General features: G+C 43.5%; 1 protein-coding gene across 11 annotated transcripts in view; it reads right to left on the bottom strand.

Annotated features, from left to right (window-relative positions):
* The window catches only part of MBNL2 (muscleblind like splicing regulator 2), a 114,836-nt gene that overhangs the window by 8,400 nt on the left and 80,981 nt on the right, over window positions 1-25,455 (bottom strand). For 5 of the 11 annotated variants that reach the window (XM_075423994.1, XM_075423900.1, XM_075423905.1 and 2 more), the window contains 7 exons: window positions 24,699-24,899; window positions 23,070-23,333; window positions 16,032-16,085; window positions 15,202-15,355; window positions 11,895-11,930; window positions 10,368-10,462; window positions 4,993-5,076 (listed from right to left, as the gene is read on the bottom strand). In XM_075423994.1, the coding sequence (XP_075280109.1) occupies window positions 4,993-5,076; window positions 10,368-10,462; window positions 11,895-11,930; window positions 15,202-15,355; window positions 16,032-16,085; window positions 23,070-23,333; window positions 24,699-24,899 (888 nt within the window). The remainder of the gene's footprint in view (window positions 1-4,992; window positions 5,077-10,367; window positions 10,463-11,894; window positions 11,931-15,201; window positions 15,356-16,031; window positions 16,086-23,069; window positions 23,334-24,698; window positions 24,900-25,455) is intronic. The other 6 variants (XM_075423951.1, XM_075423932.1, XM_075423941.1 and 3 more) reach the window with 6 other exon arrangements.

The following is a 25,455-nucleotide window of genomic DNA, read 5'->3' as shown; positions in this document are numbered from 1 at the left end:
TCTGCAAATGCTGAGAAGAAAAAAAACCCCAATAAACGCATCCCCAAACAAAACCTAAAGGAACCACTAACAGGGACCTGCTGAAAGCAACTTGTTACCCCTGCTTTCGCTGCCAATCACTTCATCACTTTTCATAAACACACCAAGGTCCTCCACCTTGTGTCACCGGCTTCCTTCCTTTGCTGCTCCTCCTCTCTTCATGGCCAGAAGCCTCATTCTCATTTCCAGCATGTTATGATTTAATGTATACGCGCTTCACTTTTCTGTGGACCTCTCCTCAATTCAGAGATGAAGGAGGATTTTTATCTTATTGCTTCTCCATCAATCCAATGCATCCCCAGCACGTTTGTCTACTCTGCTCACCAATAAGGCGACCTCTGATTTATACATAAAGGGCGAGATGTCTAGGCCACAGATGATCTTCCTTGGTGAACTGCTCATACAGTAACTAATATAGAGGACATCAGGTGTTCGTCTCCTGAGGAGCAAAGGTCCTATTTGCTTGACTTTCTCACAGCCCATGCCCTGACACGGTAATCCTGGTGCCCTGCTCCATCCTCTCAGTTCTTCCCTAAATGTGAGCGTCCCCAGTTCTGCCTGTCCCATATGTTGATAATATGCCTCTGGAAATGGCTGAGGGTCAGATGTCCATGCTGAAGTGGACGCCTCTGCTAGCACATTGTCATTCCATCAGGCAGAAGCTGTTGGCCGTCTGGGTGTATAAAAGCTGACAAACACCTTGTCTGAATCCAGCTCTTCATGATGATCTAAAGAAAAGATCAAGGCAACTATGGGATCCCAAAGGGCTCAAGGGTTCAACAGCATCATTCTTCTCATTTCATATTCATGAGGTCCTGAAAGAGTCCAAAGCCACTTGTGCTGCCAACTCCTTAGCATGCTTATGAGCTTCAACAGGTACTTACTCAACTAATAATGTACAATATTTAAGTTCAACGTAATAGGTATTTACTCACTCTGAAGAAACAGCACTAGTTGTTTTAAAAATGAAAGCAATCTGGCTTTATTTATTCTTCTTTAAAGTAATAAATAATGCAGCACTAAAAATTGATCATAACATACTCCAATATGTCCTCCCAAAATCTATTTTTAACCAATCACACAGGCAGCAGACAGACTACATAGAAATGAGAAAACCACTGCAGTAATATTTTAGGAGCACCTGTACAGCAACAGCCACTGAATTTTACCTTTCCGCAGGTCTGAACTACTGCAGTCATCTGTTTTTTTCGCTTCCTACCTTCAGGCCACTTTCCTTCTCTTCTTGAATTTTAGAAACCGCCAGAATAGGCTTATGCAGAGGAACTGAGAGCACAAAGGAGCGAGGCTGAGCACAATACCTGTGAAAGTGCCCGCATTCCTCTTCTAGGGGTGCTACTTCTCCAAACCTACATTTTCTTAGGTGTCCTCACCTAGCATTTTTGTTTTTCTTTTAACAAAACCTGTTTTCTATTTTCCTCTTCCACATCATGCATGCCCGGATCATGGCACATGAGGCTGCCACTACACGAGGCGTCCCTTTTAGGTGGACACAGCCATGGCACGCAGAGCGGGGCCACCACACTTCTGCAGGTTCCCCAGCAGTAACGACCGCACCGCACCTCCTCCTCTCCCACAGCCTGGCGCTGCGGTTCAGACGCCCTTCCAAGCAAGAGACGGTCCACCGCCACATCCAGAACTTAACTCAAACACAGAAAGGTATCAGATTTATGTTCATCAAAGTTACTCATCGCACATCGCGCTTGTAACACTTGCGTCAGTTTTACAAAACTCTCTAAGCTTACAGCTTCTCTGAGGAAATCTTCATGTTCCTGACTTTTGACCGCTTACCGCTTCCTCAGTTTTCTTCTTATCTGAATATTCTCACCTAAACAGACATACACACTATTGTGTGTCACTGCAGATAATACTGCGCCAAAAAATGAAGTCAGTCAAAGCTAACTAACCTCTGCCTCCAGCTGAAAGTCACGACAGGCACAAGAAACAAAGAAATAAATAAATAGACGTTTCCACTGTGGTTATGCGGGCAGCCTCCTGCACACTCCAAGCCGAAGACTGGCATTTCTGGTGGGCAATAAATCACACGCCGAGATAAAAATCTGACATTTGTTTATTTCAAGGGAAAACAGTTGGAGCAGCGAGAGATGTCCAGATGCAATTATTTCAAAGAGCAGAATGGCTAAGTACATCTGGAGCTCTGCGCTGCACTGCGTTGTTAAAATTTTATGACGGAAAAAACCAGACTCAGACGAGCTGCATGTACATGCTAAGCACAATGAAACAAACTCATTTTTTCCCCAAATGGCTACAAAATGAGTTGACCTCAGAAAAAATATCCTACATTTAAATAACAAATATGTGCCTGAAAGACTTTTACTCAACTTGTCAAAGTATCATTTGTTGAATAATTGAAAGCAAGAGCAGAAAAGGAAGTTACCATATCAGATCTAAATACATTTTTTTTTATTTGCAGTGATATGAAAGCTAAACCAGCCTGTAACAGGAAAGGGAAATATGTCTTGATTTATTGTTATATAAAAGAAATGCGTTTGCCTTTGCTCGCTGCTCCTGCGATGCGACGCTGCCATCTAGCAGGGCATCAGCAGAAGGCAGGCGTCAGCCCTGCTCTACAGGGGAAGGGCGTGCGAGGGGAGAATTTCTAAAAAAAAAAAACCAAAAAAAAAACCAAAACAGAGATTTTCCCATTTCTTCCCACTGGCTTCTTTCTATGAGCATGTGATCTAAAACTCTGTATGCAAGCCTGCCAGGAGCCTTCATCATCTACACAGAAACACCATTAAGAGACCAAAAAATGTTATTAAGAGAGAAACAAAGACTTGGTTAACGTTTGCATGAGACTTCAAACAGAGTTCCTTTAAATTTTCCAGGGTAATCTTTAGGTTTTGCTTCTTTGCTGCCTTACAGCTTAAGAAAACAAAGTTTTGCCGTGCATTTTGTAACGTCGGTTGTTTCAAGGCAATTCAAAGGGTCTTTTCTTGACCCTGGTGGAGGTCTGTTGTAGCTTTTAGATTGAAAATGCTCACGCCTTGAGTCGGCAAACTGTTAATTCTTAAAGTCACGGCTACTTACATGTAACTCAGTGCCTTCAGACAAGATTACCTGATTGAACTGAGGCTTGTGATTCTCGAGTTTCTAGCATGAAAGAGGCAGCAAGCGGCTTACGTTTGCCCTTCCTACCATTACAAGCTATTGCTATCCAAACACCCTCTTCTAGAGAAGTGACTCTTCTTGATCAAGGATCATTCAGGTTCATTTTTCCAGCCTGGTGCAGACAGCCCTGCATCCCAGATGCCAAGGCTTGCCAGTACCTCTACGCGGAGCAGCATGGCACCATACGTGGGCTCGCCAGACACCCAACACTGTCCTGCCCAGGGCTCACTCCCTGCAAGCATCCCCTCTGATAACGTGCCCGAGAAAAGGACCTATTCTTCTATCTCCTTTGCTGGGATTTTTCATTCAAATTGCCTTTTTTGTTGTTAGAACAGAATTTTCTACAGGGGTATTTAACATGGGATTTTCTGGAATTTCTAGACCAAAACTTGCAGTCAAAAAACCACAAGAATTGTTCAGATATTTATTATTCACTGCAGAAGTGCTTTCCTACCTGCTCCCCCATTCCCTTAGAAATTGCAATTCAAGCTTTTCAAATCACTAACAAGGATTTTGCATAGGCTTTTATTTGTAACGTCGTATTTTGGCACTGAAGATGTAAACAACATTTGTTTCCCCTTCCCACCTTCCTTCTCAAAAGCTTGCTTTCAACCAACAAAAAAGGCCGTTTCCTACTCCCTTCCAGATTTTTCAGTTCATTTTCTCAGTATATTGCTACTCTTCTCCTCGTTTACACGCTCACCAGGTTTCCACGAGGAGCGGAGGGAACACGAGACAGAACAAGCCTTGTCAGCAGCGCTGAGGACAGCCCTCTGCCCTGCCAGGTGACTTCCCGGGTCAGACGGGTGGAGCGGAGAGGAAGCCCTTTTTGGGGACACCAGGGAATACCTGCAAGGGGGAGGAGCTGGCGCCTCTGCTCTACGCAGAAGAAGAAACTCGCTTGAGTAGGTGCCACCTGACATTTTGGTCTAGGGAGAACCTGGCTGCTCTGGGCGCGGCGGCTGCCTTTGCAGGTGCCTTGGCGAGGAGAGGTGCTGTGCTGCTGCACGCCCCGTCTCCCCTCCCTCCTCAGAGAGCTGCCACGCGTGGCGTCTCAAATCCCCACCAAACATGCGGCGTGTCGGTATTTTGCGCGATCTTAACTGCTTTTTTTTTAATTCTGGGGCAAATAATTTAATTGTCCTTTTGTTTGAGGCACTCAAATGTAATATAACTATCTTTATGTTCGCTTCATTGTATTTTTACAGATTTTGACAAAACTGAAGGCTACTGAATAATTTCATAATTAATATCTGCATAATTGCCACCTAATTTAGTGCGAACGCTGATGCATAATTTAAAACAGCTGTGCGAGATAACGACAAGCCTTAGCATGAGACAGCCTGTTGAGCTTCTATTTCTTTTCAGACATGGCCTACGAGTATTTTATTTTTCTACTGGATCTGCCTTTTAATTTTTCCTTCTTGGTTAAAGGTCATATAACAAGTAGAATAATGTCGTCACTAAATAACACCTTTAAGCAGCGTTCTCTGTAATGCTATTTTTACACTGTCGGTCTTTGGCCCATTTTCACTGCTACAGAAAATAAAGAAACGTACTGTTCTGTACCGATGTGAGCAAGTCTATTTTCTTTAAAATACTTTGGAATTTGGTAATTGCCCTGTAATAACCAAGAAGTAAGGAAGCACCCACTGAGCTTGAGGACAGAGATTGAGACGGAGAAACGCGAGTGTCTAACCTCCCGCTGCAGTCAATGGGGTGACACAATCTCGTCAGTAAGCCAACGGAGCCTGGAGATCACTTCACATGACCACCCACCGCAGGCTCAGGTCATTTGCTCACCAGGCTTTTAGGACCAGTTGGGCTAAGGTCTCCCGCCCGTCGTCCAGCTGCCAGTTCAGAAGCGTGCGGATTTGTTTGTAGGTCCTGTATTAGAATCACAGAATCATTTAGGTTGGAAAGGACCTTTAAAATTATCGAGTCCAACCGTAAATCTAACACTGCCAAAATGGAAAGTTTCCCAAAACAATTAAATTTGCTGTCCATTTGAGCTATACTTCTCCTTTAATATTTGCTAAGATACTAAAGTAGTCCTGGAAAGACTTTTTGGCTTTGTTTCTTTTAAGATTAGGATTCTAAAATGTGTATGGACAAAACACATTAAAAATTCTTCTTTGAAAATGTAGTTGGCTATAAAACTTTTGAACTAAAAATGACTGATTATGTCATTTTTAGAACAACTTGTATTCCTTCCATATAAATTGATCAGGTACCTTATAGCAATTTTACCTCCCTTTGCTTCTCATGTTAAGAAAAAAAGGTCAAAACCAATGAGGGAACAAATACTGCATATAACCACAATTTTAAGATAATATGTTGTCAGAATTGTACTATGTGAAACACTTAAAGGCAAAGCGAAGCGGCATTTTATTATGTACTTTATTATTTATTCCTGCATCGGCCAAGCTTGTCAAAATGTCTTGGAAAACCTAAGACATCCAAGGTTACCTTAAGACAACGGTAACCGTCAGTAGGCACATGTTTAGGCAACTGAACCAAGGCCTGCATCACTTCTGAAGGGTGAGCCAGACCGTTCTCCCGACTACATCTGACTGTGCTGATAACCTGCACAGTCTGCAATGGCACTTCAACTTCTGGCTTGCATGGGGACACCCACACTCAGACACCAACACTTGGGTGTCTTCATTTCGGGCTGAGACCTAACCTTTTAATCCTTGTAGGACTCGCCAATGCATGTATGTAAATGAAGCAACAGTAAGGCTTCCTACTTAGAAATTTAAAGCCATCCCAAAGCAGGTGCTGGCATTATTCAACATTGAAATTCAGTCCCAGAGCTCAGAATAGCACCTCTCTCAAACAATGTCAGGACAGATCATCCTCTGTGATTGTCCTCTTAGGCTACCTGTGAGCGAAGCCAAGCAGGTAACAGTTCCCCTGCTTGCTCGAGTACTGCTAGTGCACTAGCTACAGGAGTAATAATTAAAAGCTTGTTAAAGATCTCTGAAGTGTGTATTTGCACACAGTTACTGTATTAATATTTGAAACAAAATGTTTTACGTAACTCTGCTCACACGCATGCACTAGAGGGAGCTAAGACCAAGCCCGCCGTATACATGCCCTAACGCTGCTTCTCACCGTCTTTTCACACTTTCTGGAACTTTGCTTGTTCCATCCTCCAGGAAAACATTGTTAGCATCCCCAAGCAACAACTGAATGTAAGTTCATTAAGGATCTAAGCCTGAAGCAAGCTGGAGTGGCTGTGGCTTCCAGCCCCACTCTGGTGGGAACGGCTGGAGCAGTTGTGAAGGTGTGAGAGGAAAAGGAGAACGACATCTAACCTCACACAGGTCATGCCCCTGGACTCCTCACGTAGCTCTGGAAGTCCACCTGCCTTCCACTTGAAATCCCAAGCGGAAGTCCTCCCTCCCACCCCTCTCATCACAGCCTGGCAGCTAGAGTAAGTGTGGACCATCCCCACAAGATGTCCACACACAGTGAACAGCAACACCACCAGCTCTTGTACCGAGTCAGTTTTTAATCAGGATTTGTAAAATGGGTTTGCTAAAGCACTTCTGCTCCATCCTGTTTTCATTGTGCTGAGCCAAAGCAATTCTCCTCCTCTCCGAAGTACACCACAAGAAAATTATTTTGGTTTTAAAACCTAACTTCCCTAAGTCAGGAAAAGCAAGAGACTTCCAGTTTTCCATATATTCTTAACTGGTGTCACCCCACACAGATGTACTACGTATAGCCTTTAACCCTACACAACCTTCTCGCGTGCCTCTTGCCATACACTGGACACACAACGCGTAGAGTTGCTGGCCAAGCACGACCGACCGTGCATGTGTCAATGCAGGCACATTTTGAGCTGTTACTCATGTCCTCTTCAGAAAGAAAGGGTATGCAGAAGACACGAGACACAGTTCATCTTTTTTCAAAATACAAGCTGACAGCACATACTAAATAATTTACTGGACCCAACAGAGTTGTTGGGGTTTTTTAGCCATCAGCTGAGACTCTGTAACTTCTGGGATGTTGATTTTTCCTTCCACTGGTGCTTCAAGGACACCGAGATCATCACACTCAACCCAAGGGAAGTCCAGCAATACTTCCACAGGCCAGAATACTAGGTCAAATTATATTGAACTAAATGATTAAGCCCTTCTACAACTTTCTTTTCATGCCTGGTATTGTGAGAAGAAGCCATGGGAGCTGAAATGGGATGGGCTGAAGGCTTCAGGTTGATTTAAAAAGTGCGGCAGAGACACCGGAAAGAGGAAACCATATCACAGAATCACAGAATGTTCAGGGTTGAAAGGGACCTCTGTGGGTCATCTAGTCCAACCCCCCTGCCAAAGCAGGATCACCTACAGCAGGCTGCACAGGACCGTGTCCAGGTGGGCTTTGAATATCTCCAGAGAAGGAGACTCCACAGCCTCTCTGGGCAGCCTGTTCCAGTGCTCCGTCACCCTCAGAGGGAAGAAGTTCTTCCTCATGTTCAGATGGAACTTCCTATGCTTCAGTTTGTGCCTGTTGCCCGATGTCCTGTCACTGGGCAATCCCACAGATACGTAAAGCCGTGTGGTACAGAGCAGGAAAGGAAATTTTATCTAATGGAAATAAAAAAGTCCTTTTCTGAAATATACAGGAGAATTTAAATCCATACAAGAGGACACAAACAAAGCATGTTATGACCATGAACAAAGTCTTAACTCCAGTTAATTACCTGCTCCTTCTGTGTTTCTTGGGCTAAAGAAATACTGAGAGTTGGGACTACAGAGTTACTGTGGGGCATTTCACAGTGTTGTAGCTTTGTCTCCAACTCTTAAGAGGTTGTAGATAAACAGCAAACTTGGAGATTTGCCTCTTATAAAGAAGTAACCACTACTACTTTCCCTGCTTTCAAATACACAGTTTTTCACAGTAGCTCTTAAAGATTTGCAACGACTGAAACAAAGACAGGGGTGAGAAGAAAAAAGACAGCAATGGCATATGCTACAGAAGCCAACGAGAAAAGCTGCTGGGGTGGGACCCATCTCCTCCACGTGCAGCGGTGCAGACCTTTGGTTACGCACCTACGCTCCTTCCACAGGCAAGAGAAAGAGGCAGGACCCTCCAGGGAAATTCACCTTGCCCTAACACGGACTTCTAGAAAAGCAGATGAACTGGATGCCAAACTTCCAAATGGCTGCAATTAAACAAGTGGAAACCTGTCCCTGTGTTAAACTGTCCTTTAATTTCAGCATGGAGTTATATGTATACATACACACAAATATATGCGACTAAATAAATGTAGACAGACACTTTTTACAACTCCTATTACATTTAAAATGCTCTAATCCTCCAACGCAAACAAAATCTGCAGTGGGAAAGGAGGGGCTCTGCCTGCCTGCCAGATGAGAAAATGCACACCTATGTCTCCCCGGTGGCACTGGTTACTCCTGTGAAAGCATTCCCATTAACTAAAAAAAAAATAAAATATTACTGCTTACTGGTCCTTTTGCAGGTGTATTTACTCTAGTGCAGCTGCAGTTGGCCCCTCCGGTCCCCAGACCACCCCCTCCGCAAACCGCCTGGTTCTCTCACAGTCCCTTGGCACCTTCAAGTCCCTCTGTCACCACTTCAGGGTTGCAAAACTACGCTGGATACCACCAAATAATTTTCGACTGCAGACGCTGCTCTGGGACGGAGAGCAAAACGCTCCATTGGCCTGCTGCACTTTCCTCCTTGTCCCCAGCATCTTTCCATTAAGACCAGCTAGCTCTCAGAAGAGGACGCACAAAAAGACAACCCTCTCATGATGAAAATGCTAGGAGCACAAACACCACAATGTTGGCAAACGAGTCTTGCAAAACCAAAAAAAAAAAAGAGAAAACAGACTGGTTTGTGTTTCTTTCAGAAAGCAGGGTGTATTTCAGAGGTAGTATATTTTTCCTAAATTATTACAAATAAACTCTTGCGGCAACTTCTATTTTTCCATGGGATACTTAAATAGTTTGGGAACCGAGAGAAAAAAAAAAATAAAAATCTGCTGGTATAATATTATTAAGCAAGATATTCTTACTGATTTCTTTGTAATTCCTTGGCAGGTGGAGGGGAACGAAACAACGGGCACGCATCTCTACTGGGTCTGCTGCAGCCTGGCAGCCTGGCCAGGAGCAACACAGGGAAAGGTGACGGGGACGCAGCCCTTTGCTTTCTCTTGGTGAGCAAATCTGCTTGCTTCCTCCTCAGTCTGACCTCTCCAAACCCGAGGGAAAACAGCTCTCGGGTGGAAGTGACCGAGCAGGGTCCCAAAGCAACCGAAAAGCCGCAGTGACCCAACCGCTGTGCCAAGCCTTCTCCTGGGAGATGCCGGGCCCGTCGGGGAGGGGAAATTCCACAGCCCCAATGGAGGAGTCAAAGCTACACGCTCTGAGATGCAACAGCTACGTCTTCCCTGGGAATCGGGTCCTACAGCATGGGGGGGGAACCCCTACTAAAATGAAAACTGCCATTAACACAACAAACCGCAGACGAGAAGGAGAAAGTATCGTCTTTCCTAGCCTGCCTCTGCCAGCAACCCTAGGGGTTCTTTGTAACAACGTCCTTCCGCAGGGAAATGTAATTCCCAGGTTAAAGATACACTTTCAAACATCAAAGCAGGCATAGTCATAAATATCTCGAGTGCAGTTTTGATTGCTAGCATGTACAGAAAACATTCAGTTTTCTTTCTTTTTTTTTTTCAGCTGCCTTGTCCCGCTTGTGATTTTAGACAGCTTCCACGCTTACAAATTAGTCACTTCCACACCCCGCATGGAGAAGGCTACGTTAGCACGCCTGAACGTTTGAAGCTTGTGATGATCTTCCTTTTGGACTTAGGAGTTAATAACAGACTTCTGTAAGTAGTCCAGTACTATGGTGATTCTAACTCCAGCTGGGTTAATTACACAGTAATTAGGTACAAACATCGCAACACAAAACACAGCTACATCATTATTTGCAACAAATGTTAACTCTAAATAAGTGCAACCTGCCCCACAAACACTTGCTATAAACGACTTAAAAATAAAAGTAAAATTTGATGGGGGTAAACACAGAAAAAAAAAAATTCTCCGGGAGAATTTTTTTTGTTAAAAAAAAAAAGTTAAAATAAAAGTCTCAGCACTCATTTAGAGTTCGGGATCTTGTGAAAGAAAGCTTTAAAAGGAGCAAACCTGATTTGCTGTGGCTGTTGCGGCGAAGGGAACACTTGTTGCAGGAGTTGTTGCTGCAGAGACAGTGGCGGCCGTAGCGTTGTGCATCATGGGTACTTTCAGGAGGGGAACCATGGAAGCAATGAACAGGAGGGTGCAGCATTATGGTAAGAGAAGTGGTATTTTTGGCATGGTGAATATCAAGAGCGGCAAGCCATCGTCATGGGTTAAACCGGCAGATGGCATGCAATCACAGTGCAAAGCGAGAAAGCGTGGCGGAGAAATAAAAAAAAAAAAAAAAAAAAAAGGGAAAATAGCTTATTACAAGTACAATTAAAGGAAGGTTGTCAACACAATCGGCGATTCCCAGAAAAAAGCGCAAGGATCATTGGAAACACAGGCGTTATCCCTAAGAAGAGGATTACTTGTGCAAACGAGGTCTCTACCAGAACAGCCCGTTACCTGAGAATTGTTACATGGACCATTTGTTTTCCCCCAGTATCGATATAAAGCACTGCAAAATAAAATTCTACTAAAAAAAAAAAAATACAGTGGTTTGTACTGGGAGGGAAACTGATAAATGTTTATCTTAATTTTTGAACGCAATTAAAAAATGAATTATTTTCATGTGTCTTCATTTTGAAGTAAGCCAGATACTCGCTGGCGTCCTCTATAATGCAATTTATGCAATTTCTTTTCCACTCGCAATGCATAACTGTAAGACTTTATCAGAGTTTAATTACCATCTGCTTTGAGGCAAAAATCAGGAGAAGGACGATAATAATCTTCCTGATTTAAATACTATGTTTGATCTAAAAAAGCATGGTCGATTTTGTGAAAGTTGCAGCTTTTGCTCATTTTAAGAATGAATTTTAATCAGCACCTTCATGGGAGAATTATTAACTTGATATTTTAAAGGCTTGATATTTTTACTGCCTATCTGAGCAGTCCCACAAAAAAAAAAAAAAAAAAATCACTGGGATAGGTCTATAGACTACAAGAAAGATGACTTTTCTGTCTTAGAGACTGTTGCATTGGACTTCCATTTTGCATGCCCAAAATGTTAACTCCAAGCTGCAAAAGTATTTAAGGAGGAGTGAGATTCAGATCACAGGTTTCAACAGAACCTCTGTGGATCAAAGTAGGCATTTCTGGGAAACGCTGATAAAACTTTCTAACACACAGCAAAAAGGAGAAATAGGCACACCACTATGAAACTTTAAAACACCGATGAAATTTGCTGGCTTTTTCTAGTCTTTTATGATTTTATAGTACTAGACAATATAAAGAGAAATAAAACTTTGAAAACTGAAAAGCAGACTGGAATTCATGGTATTATGCTTTTGCAGTGTAGTTGTTATAGCAGGTGATATCACGTCTAAACTGTGGCTTTCATCTACAAATCTAAACACTCTGCAAAGTCAACCAAAAGGACAAGCGAACCTTTAATTCTAGTCGTTGTCTAAATCTTGCCTAGGATTTTTGGAACAAGTGAATATACATTATAGACAGCATAAAAAGAGATCAATAAAGAAATTTGGAACCTACCAATACTGGTAGCGGGTGTCATGCACAAAACTGACCCTGCGTGTCATGCAATGATAGGTGAAAAAAGTGGATAAAGGGAAGAAACAGGTTAGCCGTTTAGAGTTAACATTCAAAGTGAGATTCAAGCATAACCACAGAGAAGTCAGTTAGTTAAATGAAACTGTAAGGTCATTCATAGCTTTGCTTTAACACAAAAAAGGTGATTATGTTCTTACTAAACTCCCGCCTGAGTATACTGTGTGGCTTTTGGCACGTTTCTGTGTATATACAAGATACTTCATAAACTTTTTTGTATTTAGTACTTTTATCCTTTCACTCAGCACTTTTGCCCCAACAGGTTTTTGTGTATAGAAACATCTTTGGTTAAATATCACATTATTTGGGAATTTTAGAACTCGTTGCACAATTCAGACAGCTCAACGTTGCGCAGATCAACATCCCCCGACTTTCTGATGCGCAGCAGAGAAGCAAGTTAAAATGGAATTTGCTGATACTGTTCTGTGGGAGCTTTGCCAAATTTCACAGACTTGTTCTTCACACACCACCTGAGGTGGAAGGGTGCTTCTGACCAAAGCAAACGCTACTGTGACAACACCCCAAGCTAAACACCCCGAAGTGTGTAATGTCGCAGCAAAAGGCTCCCAGCGCACCTCAGAGATGCTCTGGAAGGACTGCTCACCTGCCATGCAGTTTAGGTTTGGTGCCTAGTCCACCTTTCACCTTTCTGGGAAGACCAAACGCAAAAAAAAAAAAAAAGAATAGCATATTTTCAGTACGGTGCATACAGCAAGCTGGTGAAGGTGAGCAGGTAAGGAGACCAGTCCCAGACTCCTGCTTAACTATTACAGCAGCCCCTTGTCAGACCATCGCAGCAGCAGGGTAACTATGAATGACCTTACCCAAGAACAGTCCCCGGAGAATACACAAAGTTCCTCCTCTAGAGGCTATCGAAACACTAACAAACAGCAATGGGAAGAGAGAAAAGATCTGTTGTTTTTAAGACCATTCACCAAACAATAAGTAGAAGGTGACAAAGCAATCAAACTGATGTAAAACAAACAAAGTGCAGAACTTTGGAGGTAAGCCATGCTAAGTCAAGCCCCACACTTTTTATTAGGGGAGCAAGTGGTTAAGAAAGCAGAGAGGTTATATAAAACAATGAAGTTTTATATATATTCCAGCAGCAAAACTTGTCTTAAAATTTAACTTAACACACATACACACACAAGGAACACATTTGAAAATTAGACCAGTTCAGAAAATATCACATAATCATTTAAAATCCAACAGGTAATGTCACGCGTTGCTCCTCAGACCTGGGTGGCATGACAGTCCTCACACCCACCAAATCCAACCTTCCCAGGAAACACGGGAATATCAGATGCAGCATCTTTAAGGAAAAGCTCATGACACCCACCCACACAGTGGGGTTCCCCTGTCCTGACCTCCTCCCATACCCACTCCTCTCTCCAACACCCTTTCCAGGTGCTGATGGCGTGCACAAGGAGCAGGAGGCTCAGCACCGTGAGAAAGGTTCTCCGTGCTGGGCCTGGGCTTCATCTGCTCTGTTATCCCTCTGTTTCGTCTTTTTTTCATCCACTTGTTTTGGGGCTTGCCAACAACCTGGCCCCTAAGGTTTGGTTCCAAGATCCACCCTTCCTACCATCAGAAATTTGTAAGATAAAACTATAATTACAACCGTTAGCTGGAAAGAGGGATGGACAATACAAAGCACAAAGAATGAGCCACTTAAGGAAGGCATGAGCACTCCAAAAGTCTGGAAAATACCCAAATGCTATTTCACTGAAAAAGGTTTAAGCTACTGTATTTTCCATAGTTAATTTTAAATCCTTGGCAACTGCAAATAATAGTGATAAGCCCTGAAAGGGAGTGCTTAAGAGAAGGAATCATGTGTATCACACTGCAGATTCTCGGGGTTACAACCTAAAATTAATTTGTGGAAAATTCTGTATGTTTGTAAGCACAGGACAGTCTTCCATTCATGTCCAAATAGGCAGTCTCACAATTTATTTATTTTTTCAAACACTCCCATAAACGTCAGTATGTTTTCTGCCACAGATATTCTGGTGCATCAACGTGCTAAAAATATGGCATGCTATAACTTACTATTATAAATACAGGGGCAGGCTCCAAGGTTGTTACTCAGGCCTGATAGCAAAATTCCATGAAGTCAAAGCCATCTGTGTTTGTTTTTATCTTTAAAAACATATGGGAATGCTGATAGATCGGGAAATCATCATGCGTTGCGTTTCATTCCTTGTTTAACCGACATTATTTCTATAAACTAAAATAACGTCGCTGAAATGCCAAGCGCATTTGCAAACACGCAGCTTTAAACGACTCTGGGAGTTGACATTCGGTCACATTCTGACACTAAAATAAGTCATTTGTTCATTACAAATGAAATCACTGAAGTCGTTAGGCAGGATCTTCACCTTTGGGAAGTTTGGAGTGGGGGTGAGTGGCGCAATTTAGCGGGTTACGTTGTTATTGTTCACACCAGCACCTAGCGCATCCTTCCTCTCGCAGCGCTGGAGAGAAGCCCTGCCACCAGCCACGCTGCCGTTCAAGTTCAGTCTCTGAACACTCCTGATTTTTAAAGCGTTCCGAGCACCGAGATGCAAAGTACGCTCGCCCGTCTTCAGATCACCCCCATGAAGAACGACGTCCCTGGCCACCAGCCACAAATGCTAGGAAAAGAACTGGTGGCGTTCCGAAATGAAACCCATGGAAATGCCTCCAAGCCCTGGCACGCGGCTACGGGGAGCAGCGCGTTCGGCCGGTGTTTCCATGCAGGTATCGACTGGGAGAAGATTATGGCTGGTGCTCCCCTCCTCGCCCCACTTGGGGAATAAACCCCACAGCTGCGAAACAGCACCTGAGGGAGCAGAGGATGCGCCTCGGCCGCAGCAGCTCCAGAGCGTGATGCTTTTCCCAGTATTTTCGGCAGCGGAACTTTGCCTTCTCATCTCCTAGGAGAGCGCTGCTGGCAGACAAAAGTCTAAAACGTAGCCAATTTAAGGTAGGGGAAAAAAAAAAGGGGGGGGGGCAAGCTCTGGACAACGATGAACAAGGCTACGCATGTGAAAAGCAGCCTAACGGCATGTCGAAATCGCCGCTCGGATTCCCGTACTTGGCAGGAGGAATTAAACTAACGTGTCAGTATCTGCGCAGACCTCACCTCGGGCAGGGCAGGGAGCGTAATGAAACCTTCCGCTAAGCGCAGCGGCCTGGCACGGAGGCTACCTCGGGGCCACCAAACTGGTTCAGCGCGGGTGCAACCTACCTGTCGGGATAAACGCCGCGTGCTGCTGCAACTGAGCGTTGGCAAGAGCCTGCTGATAGTGCAAGACACTGGGATTGAACACGGCACTGGCACCATTGCTTTTTTCAAGTGCTTGTCTCTTTGGTAAAGGGTGAAGAACACCAGGAGGAAAGGCCTGTAAATGAGAAAGTTAGTTAAAATCGTGCCGTTTTCAAGACGTTGCCTGTAACATATACATAGATACAAAAACTTGTTTTTTTTTTTAAAGCGGCTAAAGATGCCTCGCCATGCATATTAACTCAAAGCACAGCAATGTAAAATGAGTGAAATTTGGTTATTGATAGCAAAAGCGTGGTACTATTAACCTAAAACTGTAGCAGCACAACTACTGAAAAGAAAGGGCTTTAAAGCAACGAAAATGGCATTGCCTTTAAACAGGTTTTCAAATATCATAGGGAGAAAAAACCACTTGTGTTTCATTGCCAAGTATTTTCTTTTTTTTAATTTAAATATCATTTCCTATTATTATACAGATTAATGGATTACGTTAAGCGCTTTCAATTACAGAAGCAGTTTTATCTCAATTCGACTTTTCATGAGAGGATATTTAAAAAAATGAAACCATGTTAGGAACCAAACTAAATCGTCTGCGTTTATTACGTATGAGAATGAGATGGATAAATATAGAGTTTCCGGTAAATTAACGAGTATGTGAAATCAGTTCCGGTTGATGTTCGAAAGTAAAAGCGAGACAAATTTCATTAGTTGCTTCTCTGGAAAAAAACAAAAAACCAACAAAAACCCAAAAACCAAAAGCTACATGCAAAGCAAAAGGTGAAAGGTCAAAGTACCAGGTCTACAGTTGCTTCGAGAGGTCGCTTCATTGCTTTGGCAGTCGACTGAGTCTTTTAATAACAGGCAGCGAGCACATGATGGCAGTGGGCCAATGGGATTCAAGCGAATTAACATACAGGTAAACAGCAAGCAGAGGTGCATCATGGGAACGGCATTGCATTTGTGGATAGGTGAGAAGGAAAAAAATATTCTGAATGCAATATACAACATACAAAACACTAGGCATGCACAACAACAAAAATGTCTTCTAAAGAAATGAATATTACATTTCAAATTAGTACCGAAGCAAAAATGCATCTACTATACCTTAGTTAAAAGCATATAAGAGAGTAAAATATAGATGTTTGAAATTCAGGAAAGTTGAGTAAAACAGCAGCTTGCAGACACTATTAAGCATCGTATAAACACTTCACAGAGATGCAGAAAGATTTCAGGATACGCCCGTAAGAATTCCTGATAAGTTAGTTCAAGTCACATTGTAGAGTGGAGAAATGAATTTGGAAGGCTACGTTTTCCAATACAAAGCACTCGTGAAAGCTGCAACGCGTTGCAAGTGCTACCAGCATCAGTGCTTGCAAGGTGAGGGTCTTTTAATTCAGAGAACTTGTGTCATTCAACAGATTTGGGGATCAAAATGAGATTCTCCTTTTCCAATACAAAGCAGAATACGTAATATGTCTACTTATACTAACTTATCATTAATTCCTTTTTTTCCCCCTACATCTGGGTCATTTTTGTAGATTTTTTTTTTTCCTTGTAACTTACCACTTTACATTGAGAGGGAAAAAAGTCTTGCAGAATTTAAAAGATATTTTCTAAATTTTGCTACAACCTTCAGGAGCAGGGAGTAAAAATACTGCTCTCTCAGTTCACAAGCATATGAGTTATGATACTAGTCCAGCAGTATTAATTTTTTTAAAGAAAATATTTAGGCACAGTACATAGGCATATACATTTATGCATACTTCTGTAAAAAGATCAAACTCATGGCTGGTATGATTGCATTCTGTAAAAAATAGTACTTTCAAGTTTTATAGTGTAAATAATTCTTACAAACCTTTAAGAAAGGAAAGGAAGAATTATTTAGAAATCAGATTTTTTTCTCTTTTTTAAACATATGCTGGTATTTAGCTCTTTGTAGAACATGCAGATTATGTCTATCTTGACATCAGTATGTGGAAATAGGGAACAAAAGTAAAAAAAAAAAAAAAAGTGGACAAGGCACGAAATGCCTACGGACAACTTATGGTCACAAGATTAGATCGTGCCAACAGGGTATTTTGCAGGATAGCCCTCATTTTGCTTATTCCTTGTTCCCGGCTCTGTTGCACCTACGCTGCTTGAGGCTTCCCAACGCCCTCCCCGTCTCTCCTCCAGCCCGTTTCTGGATTACACGCTCTGATCTACAGGATCTGCTCATCTGCCTGGGTCAAAGACGCAGATGTAACAAGAAAGACCTGGTGCAAAGCGAGGATCTGGAGACCCTTCTTGTGTCCAAGAAGGGTGCTGTGCAGCCAAGGTGTGGTACCACCCATGGGTACCCCCGTGTGCGGCATCACTCCATCTGCACGGAGCACAGCCTCCGACCCACTCTGTATCCACCACAGACAGAAGTCTACACCGAGATGAAGCACTACGACTGAATTCAGCACTATGCAATGATGAAGTCAACAAATTAAAATCAACGTTGTTAAGAGTAAAGCGTTTCAGTTAATTACCTGTAGTATCCAAATGTAGATCTTGTCTGATCCCACTTGTCAACTTACTATCTCTGTGTTTATGCTTGCCTTTCTCCACTTCTCCGTGCTCTTCTTAACCTCACCTCCCTATTTTGAAGCTTTTTGCTGGCTTTCCCCTCATCTTCCACAGCAAATTCAGTCTCACACTTGTCCCACCCTGAAGGCTTTAACTTTGTGTGCTTCTAGACCTACTCATCAACCTTGTCTTCATATAGTCTCCTCCTCTTTTCAGGCTTTCAGACCAACTGTCCATTTTTCTCTCCCATCTTCATCTTTTCTTTCATTTTGCCCTGATAGTAAAACCTCCTTTGCCTCTTTCTGTTCCATCAGGTTGTCTCCTGCTCAACATCTGATTTCCTACTTAACTAACAACAACAAAAATCAACAGCTATAAACTGGAGAGGAAAAGGCTATGGAAAGGAAATAAAGGTAACAATAAAAATGATCAAACATACTGAGGCATAGTATTTGTCTGCTGTGTGTCACATCGCTATGCTACAATGTCTCCTGGAACACAAGCAAGATCCACACAGTGGAGGCCTGCACAGATGTGCAAGAAGCTCCTGACTAAACTGAAATACAAGAAGGGAAGCAAAGAGGTGGAAGCAGGGACAGATGGCCCAGGAGGAACAGGGACACAGGCTGAGCATGCAGCAATGGGTCAGGAGAGCCAAAGACCACCTGGAGCTGAATCTGGCAAGGGATGAGAAGGACAAGAAGGGCTTCTCCAAGTTTATCAGCAACACAAGAAAGACTAGGGAAAATGTGGGCCCGCTGGTGAATGGGGCAGGCGACCAGGTGACACAGGACACTGAGAAGGCTCTCGTGAGACCCCACCTGGAGTCCTGTGTCCAGCTCTGGAGCCCTCAGCACAAGAAGGACATGGAGCAGTTGGAGCAGATCCAGAGGAGGCCACAAAAATAGAGGGCTGAGCTCAAATGCATTACCCCTTGTTCTACCACTGCAAATCCTGAGAGAGCTGGGGATGTTCAGCCTGGAGAAGAGAAGTCTCCGGGGAGACCCTATAGCAGCCTTCCAGTACCTGAAGTGGGCCTACAAAAAACCTGGAGAGGGACTTTATATTAGGGTTTGCAGTGATAGGACAAGGGGTAATGGTTTTAAACTAAAAGAGGTGAATTTAGACTGGATACAAGGAAGAAATATTTTACAATGAGGATGGTGAAACACTGGCACAGGTTGCCCAGAGAGGTGACAGATGCCCCATACCTGGAAACATTCAAGGTCAGGTGAGACAGGGCTCTGAGCAACCTGGTCTAGTTGAAGATGTCCCTGCTCTGCTTATTGCAGGGGGGTTGGGCTAGATGACCTCTCAAGGTCCCTTCCAACCCTAACTATTCTATGATTCTAAGGCTGAAGTACTGAACACCTTCTCCACCTCAGTCTGTACTGGTCAGACTGTCCTTCAGGCCAGTGGGAGATCAGTGGGAAAGTCTGAAGTGAAGATTTACCGGAGGAGGAGGAGGAGGATCAGGCTAGGGAACATTTAAACAAACTGGATGTACACAAACCCACAGGACCTGACAGGATGCACCGACAGATGCTGAGGGGGCTGGCTGATGTCACCGCAAGGCCACTATTAATTATCTTTGAAAGGTCAATGCGACTGGGGGAAGTTTCTGAAGATTGGAAGAAAGTAAATGACACTCCTATCTTCAAAAAGGGCAGGAAGGAAGGTCAGAGGAATGACTGGTCAACCTCATTTCACTCCCTTGGAAAGCAACCAAGCAAATTCTTCTGAAAACCATCTCCAAACACACGAAAACCAAGAAGGTGATGGGAAGTAGTCAGCATAGATTTATGAAGGGGAAAATGTGCTTAACCAATCTGACAGCCTTCTACGATGAGACTGGCTTGGTGGGTGAGGGGAGAGCAACGGATGTTGTTTCTCTTGACTTCAGAAAGGTTTTCAACACTGTCTCCCATTTCATCCTCACAGACAAACTTACTTAGTATGGGCTAAATAAGTGGGAACAGTAATGTGGATTGAAAATGGGCTCAACTGCGAAGCTTGAAGGGTTCTGACCAGCAACACAAAGTCCAGCTGGAGGCCAGTCATGAGTGGTGTAAAACTCTGAGGAGTGGCTGACACACAGATGCACTGCCACTCAGAGGGACCTGGAAAGGCTGGAGAAATGGGCACAGACAAACCTCACCAAGTTCAACAGAGGGAAATACCAAGCCCTGCACCTGGTGAGGAACAACCCCAGGCATCAGTACATGCTAGTGGCGACCCAGCTGGAAAGCAGCTTGGCAGAAAAGGCCTTCGAGGTCCTGGTGGACACCAAGCTGAACGTGCGCCAGCTATGCGCCCTCACAGCAAAGGCAGCTGACAGCATCCTGGGCTGCATTTGGAAAAGCATCACCAGCAGGTCGAGGGAGGTGATCCTTCCCCCCTACTCAACACTGGTGAGGCCACATATGGAGTGCTGTGTCCACGTCTGGGCACCCCAGTGCAAGACAGACATCGACATACTAGAAAATCGTCCCACACACGGCCCCAAGGATGATGACGGGACTGGAGCACTTCTCAGATGAGGAAAGGCTGAGAGAACTGGGACTGTTCAGCCTAGCGAAGAGAAGATGCAGGGGGATCTCGTTAGTGTATATAAATACCTGATGGGAGAGTACAGATGGAGCCAGACTCTTCTCAGCGGTTCCCTGTGACAGGACAAGATGCAATGGGAACAAATTTAAATACAAGAAATTCCATTTAAATGTAAGGTTTTGGGTTTTCTACAGTAAGCATCATTTAACCATGGAGCAGGCTGACAAGAAAAGTTGTGAAGTTTCCATGCTCGGAAACTTTCAAAAGCCAACTAGGCAGGTCCTGGGCAATCTGCTTTAGCTCACCTTGCTTGAGCAGGGGGGTAGGTCCCTTCCAACATCAACTACAAATTCACATTTTAATTTAGGCCATACATTCTTCAGTGACTTTACAGTCTCGGATGCACCACATGAGTATCTGGAGCTCCCCGAGTACAACCATAGATGACTCTGCCTTCTAACGCACTTCACATTTAAGCTGTACATGGTCTACAGCCTCTTTGACAGTGTCTTTCCGCTTTCTTTTTACTTCAAATGACGGGGTCACCTAAGACACCCAAGTAAAAATTCCTAAACTTAAGTGTATAGAAATATACACAGGGCATTTTCTGCAAGGTCCCAGACTGCAGAATTCATTCGCCTTCAGTGATCTTACAAGCTTCGCCCACAGTGCTCTAAGCCTATCCACAACGCTCACCTATAGGAGCATTCTCTGGACCAGAGCAGTGCAGCCAGCTCCCCCAGCAAGGACAACCTCTTGGACACAATTTCAACCTGCAAGTGAACTCTGTAGGTAAGCATCTGCATTCTGCTTTACTTTTGCTCTCTAGATCCAAACGAATATTCTTGGTCATTCTTGGGTGGCCTTGCAGGCATGTGCCTTTTCTACCACTTTGTTGTTGTTATTGCCATTCTGGTGATTTTTCATTTACTCTATCTGATTGTTTCAAATACGTACTAAGCAAAAAGTAGTTGGATTGTAAAGAATCTTTTCTGTTTGGTAGTCTAAAGATGCCGTTAAAAAATTTCATATATATTTTTCTGCAAAAAGTTACCCTGAATTACAGGTCCCTGCCATTTTCTCCCGTGGTATTAGAACGCTAACATTTCAATTCTGTGTTTCCAAAGATGCTTCATCTTGATTTCAGGTTAATGAAATTCCAATTGCGGCTTATTTAAAATCACAGGATATATATCCAACCATTACTGAAGCACAAAAAAATGAATCCCCTGTCTCCTTTCTTCTTTAGTATACTGCCTAGAAACATTACATTCTCTAAATGGACAATAAATACTGCACAACAGAAGCTAGTCAGAATAAGAAAAACAATCTCCTTTGCTTTAATTTCCAGACGTATTCAATTTCTGCGAGCACAGGAAAGTTTAACTAAAAAAAATTCAGTTTGAAACAGGAACTGGGGATACTATAAGAGAAAGAATATCAAAACTTTAGAAATGTTCTTCTGTTTGGAGGTTTACTTTCTTGCATAACTTACCCTTTGTCCCTCAAAATTCTCGTCTTTGCCAGTGTGCTAAATACAATAGCTTGGGGTAGTTATACACTGTACTGTATTGTGTTTCTGGTAGGCTTTTTACCCAAGAGAAGAACTGTATTGTCTATAACTATTGTATGCACTGCTCACAAGTCCACAAACCACATCTGCTTAATTATTCGTCCACTGCCAGCAATGAGGACAACGATTCTTTGATTTGAGGCCAGCAATTTCATCTCCCAAGTCAGATCCTACATGCTCGATTTATTTAACTTTATCAACACCACTCTATTTAAATTTGTCAACTTTCCTGGTAGTGACCATAAGTGAGATCCGGTACTGGTAAATGGATGGGCCGACTCTGAACAGTTTTCAGTAAGAGCTTAAAACATCTGAAAATAGAAAGCCCTCAATCTCTTTTCTTCTGATTATAGTTACTATGCTTTTTTTTTTTACTGATTCCCGTTTTAGTTTATTACTTTTAAACCCCACAATGCAAGTAACTTGCCCATGACAGTGGGAGAGGCAAGAAAAGTCTCTAGGTGTGAGATTCATCTAACCAAAGTTCAAAAACATACAGTCAACACTTTTCAGTCAGCGGGGACAGACGTGTGTCTACAGAGGGCAGTTCTTTCTCGTTCTCAGACAGGCACCAATGGTAGATGAGATGGATGTACTGGTTTTTCTCCACAACATATAAAGTGAGACCAAGGCGGCTAGGCAAGGCTCAGATACCCAACTGTCTGACATCTAAGGCGGGGTGAGTTGAACCTTAATACAGGTTTCTTTTCTGCTACCCATCTCTGAGGCAAAAGCTCTCTCTTTGCTTTTCTTCCTAATTTCCACATGTGGATCTGTCATCAAAGAGCTAAACCAGCACATGTGCCCCTGTTTTCCAGGGGACATTGAAGCTTGCCAGTTTTGTTTCTGTTTGGAAATACTAGGGGCAAATTTAACATATAATCAAGGCAGAGAACAGAAGTGGTATAGAGTGTCATTTGCTTCACTGTCTTGGATAGAAACACAGCATTAAAATAAGGGCATAAAGAAAAAAAGTGCTTCCTCCCATCAAGCAATAGTAATAATTTTATAAATTCTTATCTTTTACAAAAAAAAAAAAGAAAGAAAAAGGAGGCAAAAGAGAAAAGAAAGTATAAGCAAACAGCATTAAATCGAAGCAAAATAGGCATCAAAGAGCTTCTGTCAAAAAAAGGCAGCCATATATGCCAGCACTTACCATCACAGTCGCAGCTGCCGCAGCTGCCTGGGCTGCCACCGCAGCCTGGTTGGCTTGGTGTTGCGCCGCTTTGATTTTGGCCTGCAAATGTGCAGGAGGGTGAAAATACTTGCATTTCTCCCTCATGCAACGACCTTTTATGTAATCCATACACACGGTTACGGTGTTGTCGTTTGTGTCAATCATTGTGCTGTCTGCCGGGTGCGCGAAGCGGCAATCAGTCTCTCCACGCGCGCAGTTTCCCCGCTGGAACTCCCTGCACACCTACGTGCAAAACAACACGCGTTGCACGGGATGAGCTCGGCACAACACCAAGGGGCAGGGGCAGCCCTGCGCCCCTGACAGGCAGACCTGGCCCCTTCCCCGCTTAGTTCAAGTCTTTCAGCAAATTCAATTTAATAAACCCTTCATCTTATAGAATCATAGAATCATTAAGGTTGGAAAAGACCTCTAAGATCACAAAGTCCAACCGTCAAACCAACACCACCGTTCCTGCTAAACCGTGTCCTGAACTGCCACATCTACAAGTTTTATGAACACCTCCCGGGATGGTGACTCCACCACTTCCCTGGGCAGCCTGTTCCAATGCCTGATCTTCTTCTGGGGGAGGGAAATGTATCTCTTTTACCCTTACGTGCTTGGCTCCTCAGGTAGCTCTGCGGTATGGCGGCTAAACAAACTTGACATGCCATGTTAGCATTCCCAAATGTCTTCCCTTTTTCCTATCTAGAAAACACCTGGGAAGGATACTTAATGAAGTAACTGCCCCTGCAAAACTAGCTGGCAACCACAAAATATTCAGCCCCTTTCTGACTGTGCTTTATATCCTTGCAGCACCACTGGTGGGGAAGGAGTTCCTCCTGCCGAGACCCGGGGAAGACATGTGTCAGATGCTCTGTATTTTTTATGGAGTCCACAAACAAAACGGAGAGCCTCCTTAAAAATAATTTCCAAAACCAGGCAGAATGAACACGCTGGTTTTCCTAAGAAGAAACGTGCTCTAGACACTAGTGCTTAGGCTTTTGGGAAAGGAGACTCACTGCCGCAAGAGCCGTTTGGTCTTCTTGTGTAGTTGGACCACAGGTTCCACAGAGCCCACCCGTGTGGAGGTCCATCAGCACCAGGAGGCTCTGCACACAGCTGGGGGGTTGCCCCTTCAGCCTGCTGCAGGGTTCGTAACGTTTGACGTCTCCATTTGTAGCTCAAGCCTGAAGGGCTATACCATTCCCCTAATATTGATCCATAAGGCTACAAAATTCCCCCAATATCAGTGTGTAAAAACCGGGGCGGAGTTAATGCCACAATAAAAATGTGCTTGTTAGATATTTCATCAAGGCATACCTCTACATGCATGTATACCTGTGGTGTTTTGGGGGAAAGGAACTTCACGAAAGATGAAAATGCATGTTGATGTCTGTATATTAAATTTGAGCGAACGCACTACCTTGAAAACAACAGTGCTTAATTACCACTGCCTGCAAGTGTAGAAATCCTCCCTGGTTACCAGGTCTTTATCTGTAGCAACTAAATTTAAGCATCATTTCTAAAACAACAGAGCTTTTCCCTCCAGGATCTTTCACACAGCCTAAAACAGGATTATATTTCTAGTCCCGGCGGTGTCTACGGTACCTCCAGTTTATCAGTCCTGAGGAGTTTCTGGGTAGCAGTTGAACCGGGGACTGAAACCGGTGGACTTCCAGGAACAATGACCGGTGGCGTGGGTAGGATCTCAGTCGGGACTAAGCCAACTCCCGGTGTTACTGGCGTTAGGTAAGGAGCAAAGCTAATAGCCGTGTTGGTTCCTATTGTGGGACCCACTGGAAATGTGGGCTGCAAAATGAAAACACAGACCAAGATGAAGAAAAACCACCCCTTAATCAAGAGCTTACTAGATGTCTTTTGCATGTTCTTCCTGGCACCGATTCATTTTCTTAATGAAAGAATGTCCAACAGCTGGCAAAACACACAGCGCACTCTCTTCTTTTAATCACGTAACACATTCCAGCAGCACACGAGACGCCGCCTCTGTAGCTCTATGACTGTAACAGAGGCTGCCGAGGCAAAGGCAGGCGTACGTTGAACCTGAATCTCTGTGGAGGTCCCAGCTTACACTGCAGGCTTATTTACACATTCAAAAGTAGAAATAACTTAGACTTTATTGCTTTTTCTCAATACCTGTTTTCCTTGGGAAAACAGGCTGTTTTTCAGAGTACCAGATTTCAGAGGTGAAGTGTTATTAAATATATTAAAGTCATATTTCTAATAAGAGTATATATAACGAGCTCTTTGGCATGTAACTTCCATCTGTTTGCATGCTGTATTTTGCCACCTCCTGCAATTATATGTTACTATGGCTCACACATCGAAAAACCTCACCTTTGCAGAT

The sequence above is a fragment of the Opisthocomus hoazin genome, chromosome 1 (genome assembly GCF_030867145.1).
Source record: "Opisthocomus hoazin isolate bOpiHoa1 chromosome 1, bOpiHoa1.hap1, whole genome shotgun sequence".
NCBI classification, from domain to species: domain Eukaryota; kingdom Metazoa; phylum Chordata; class Aves; order Opisthocomiformes; family Opisthocomidae; genus Opisthocomus; species Opisthocomus hoazin.
The sequence above is the reverse complement of the archived record's forward strand: the minus strand, read 5'-3'. Positions and strand labels throughout refer to the sequence as shown.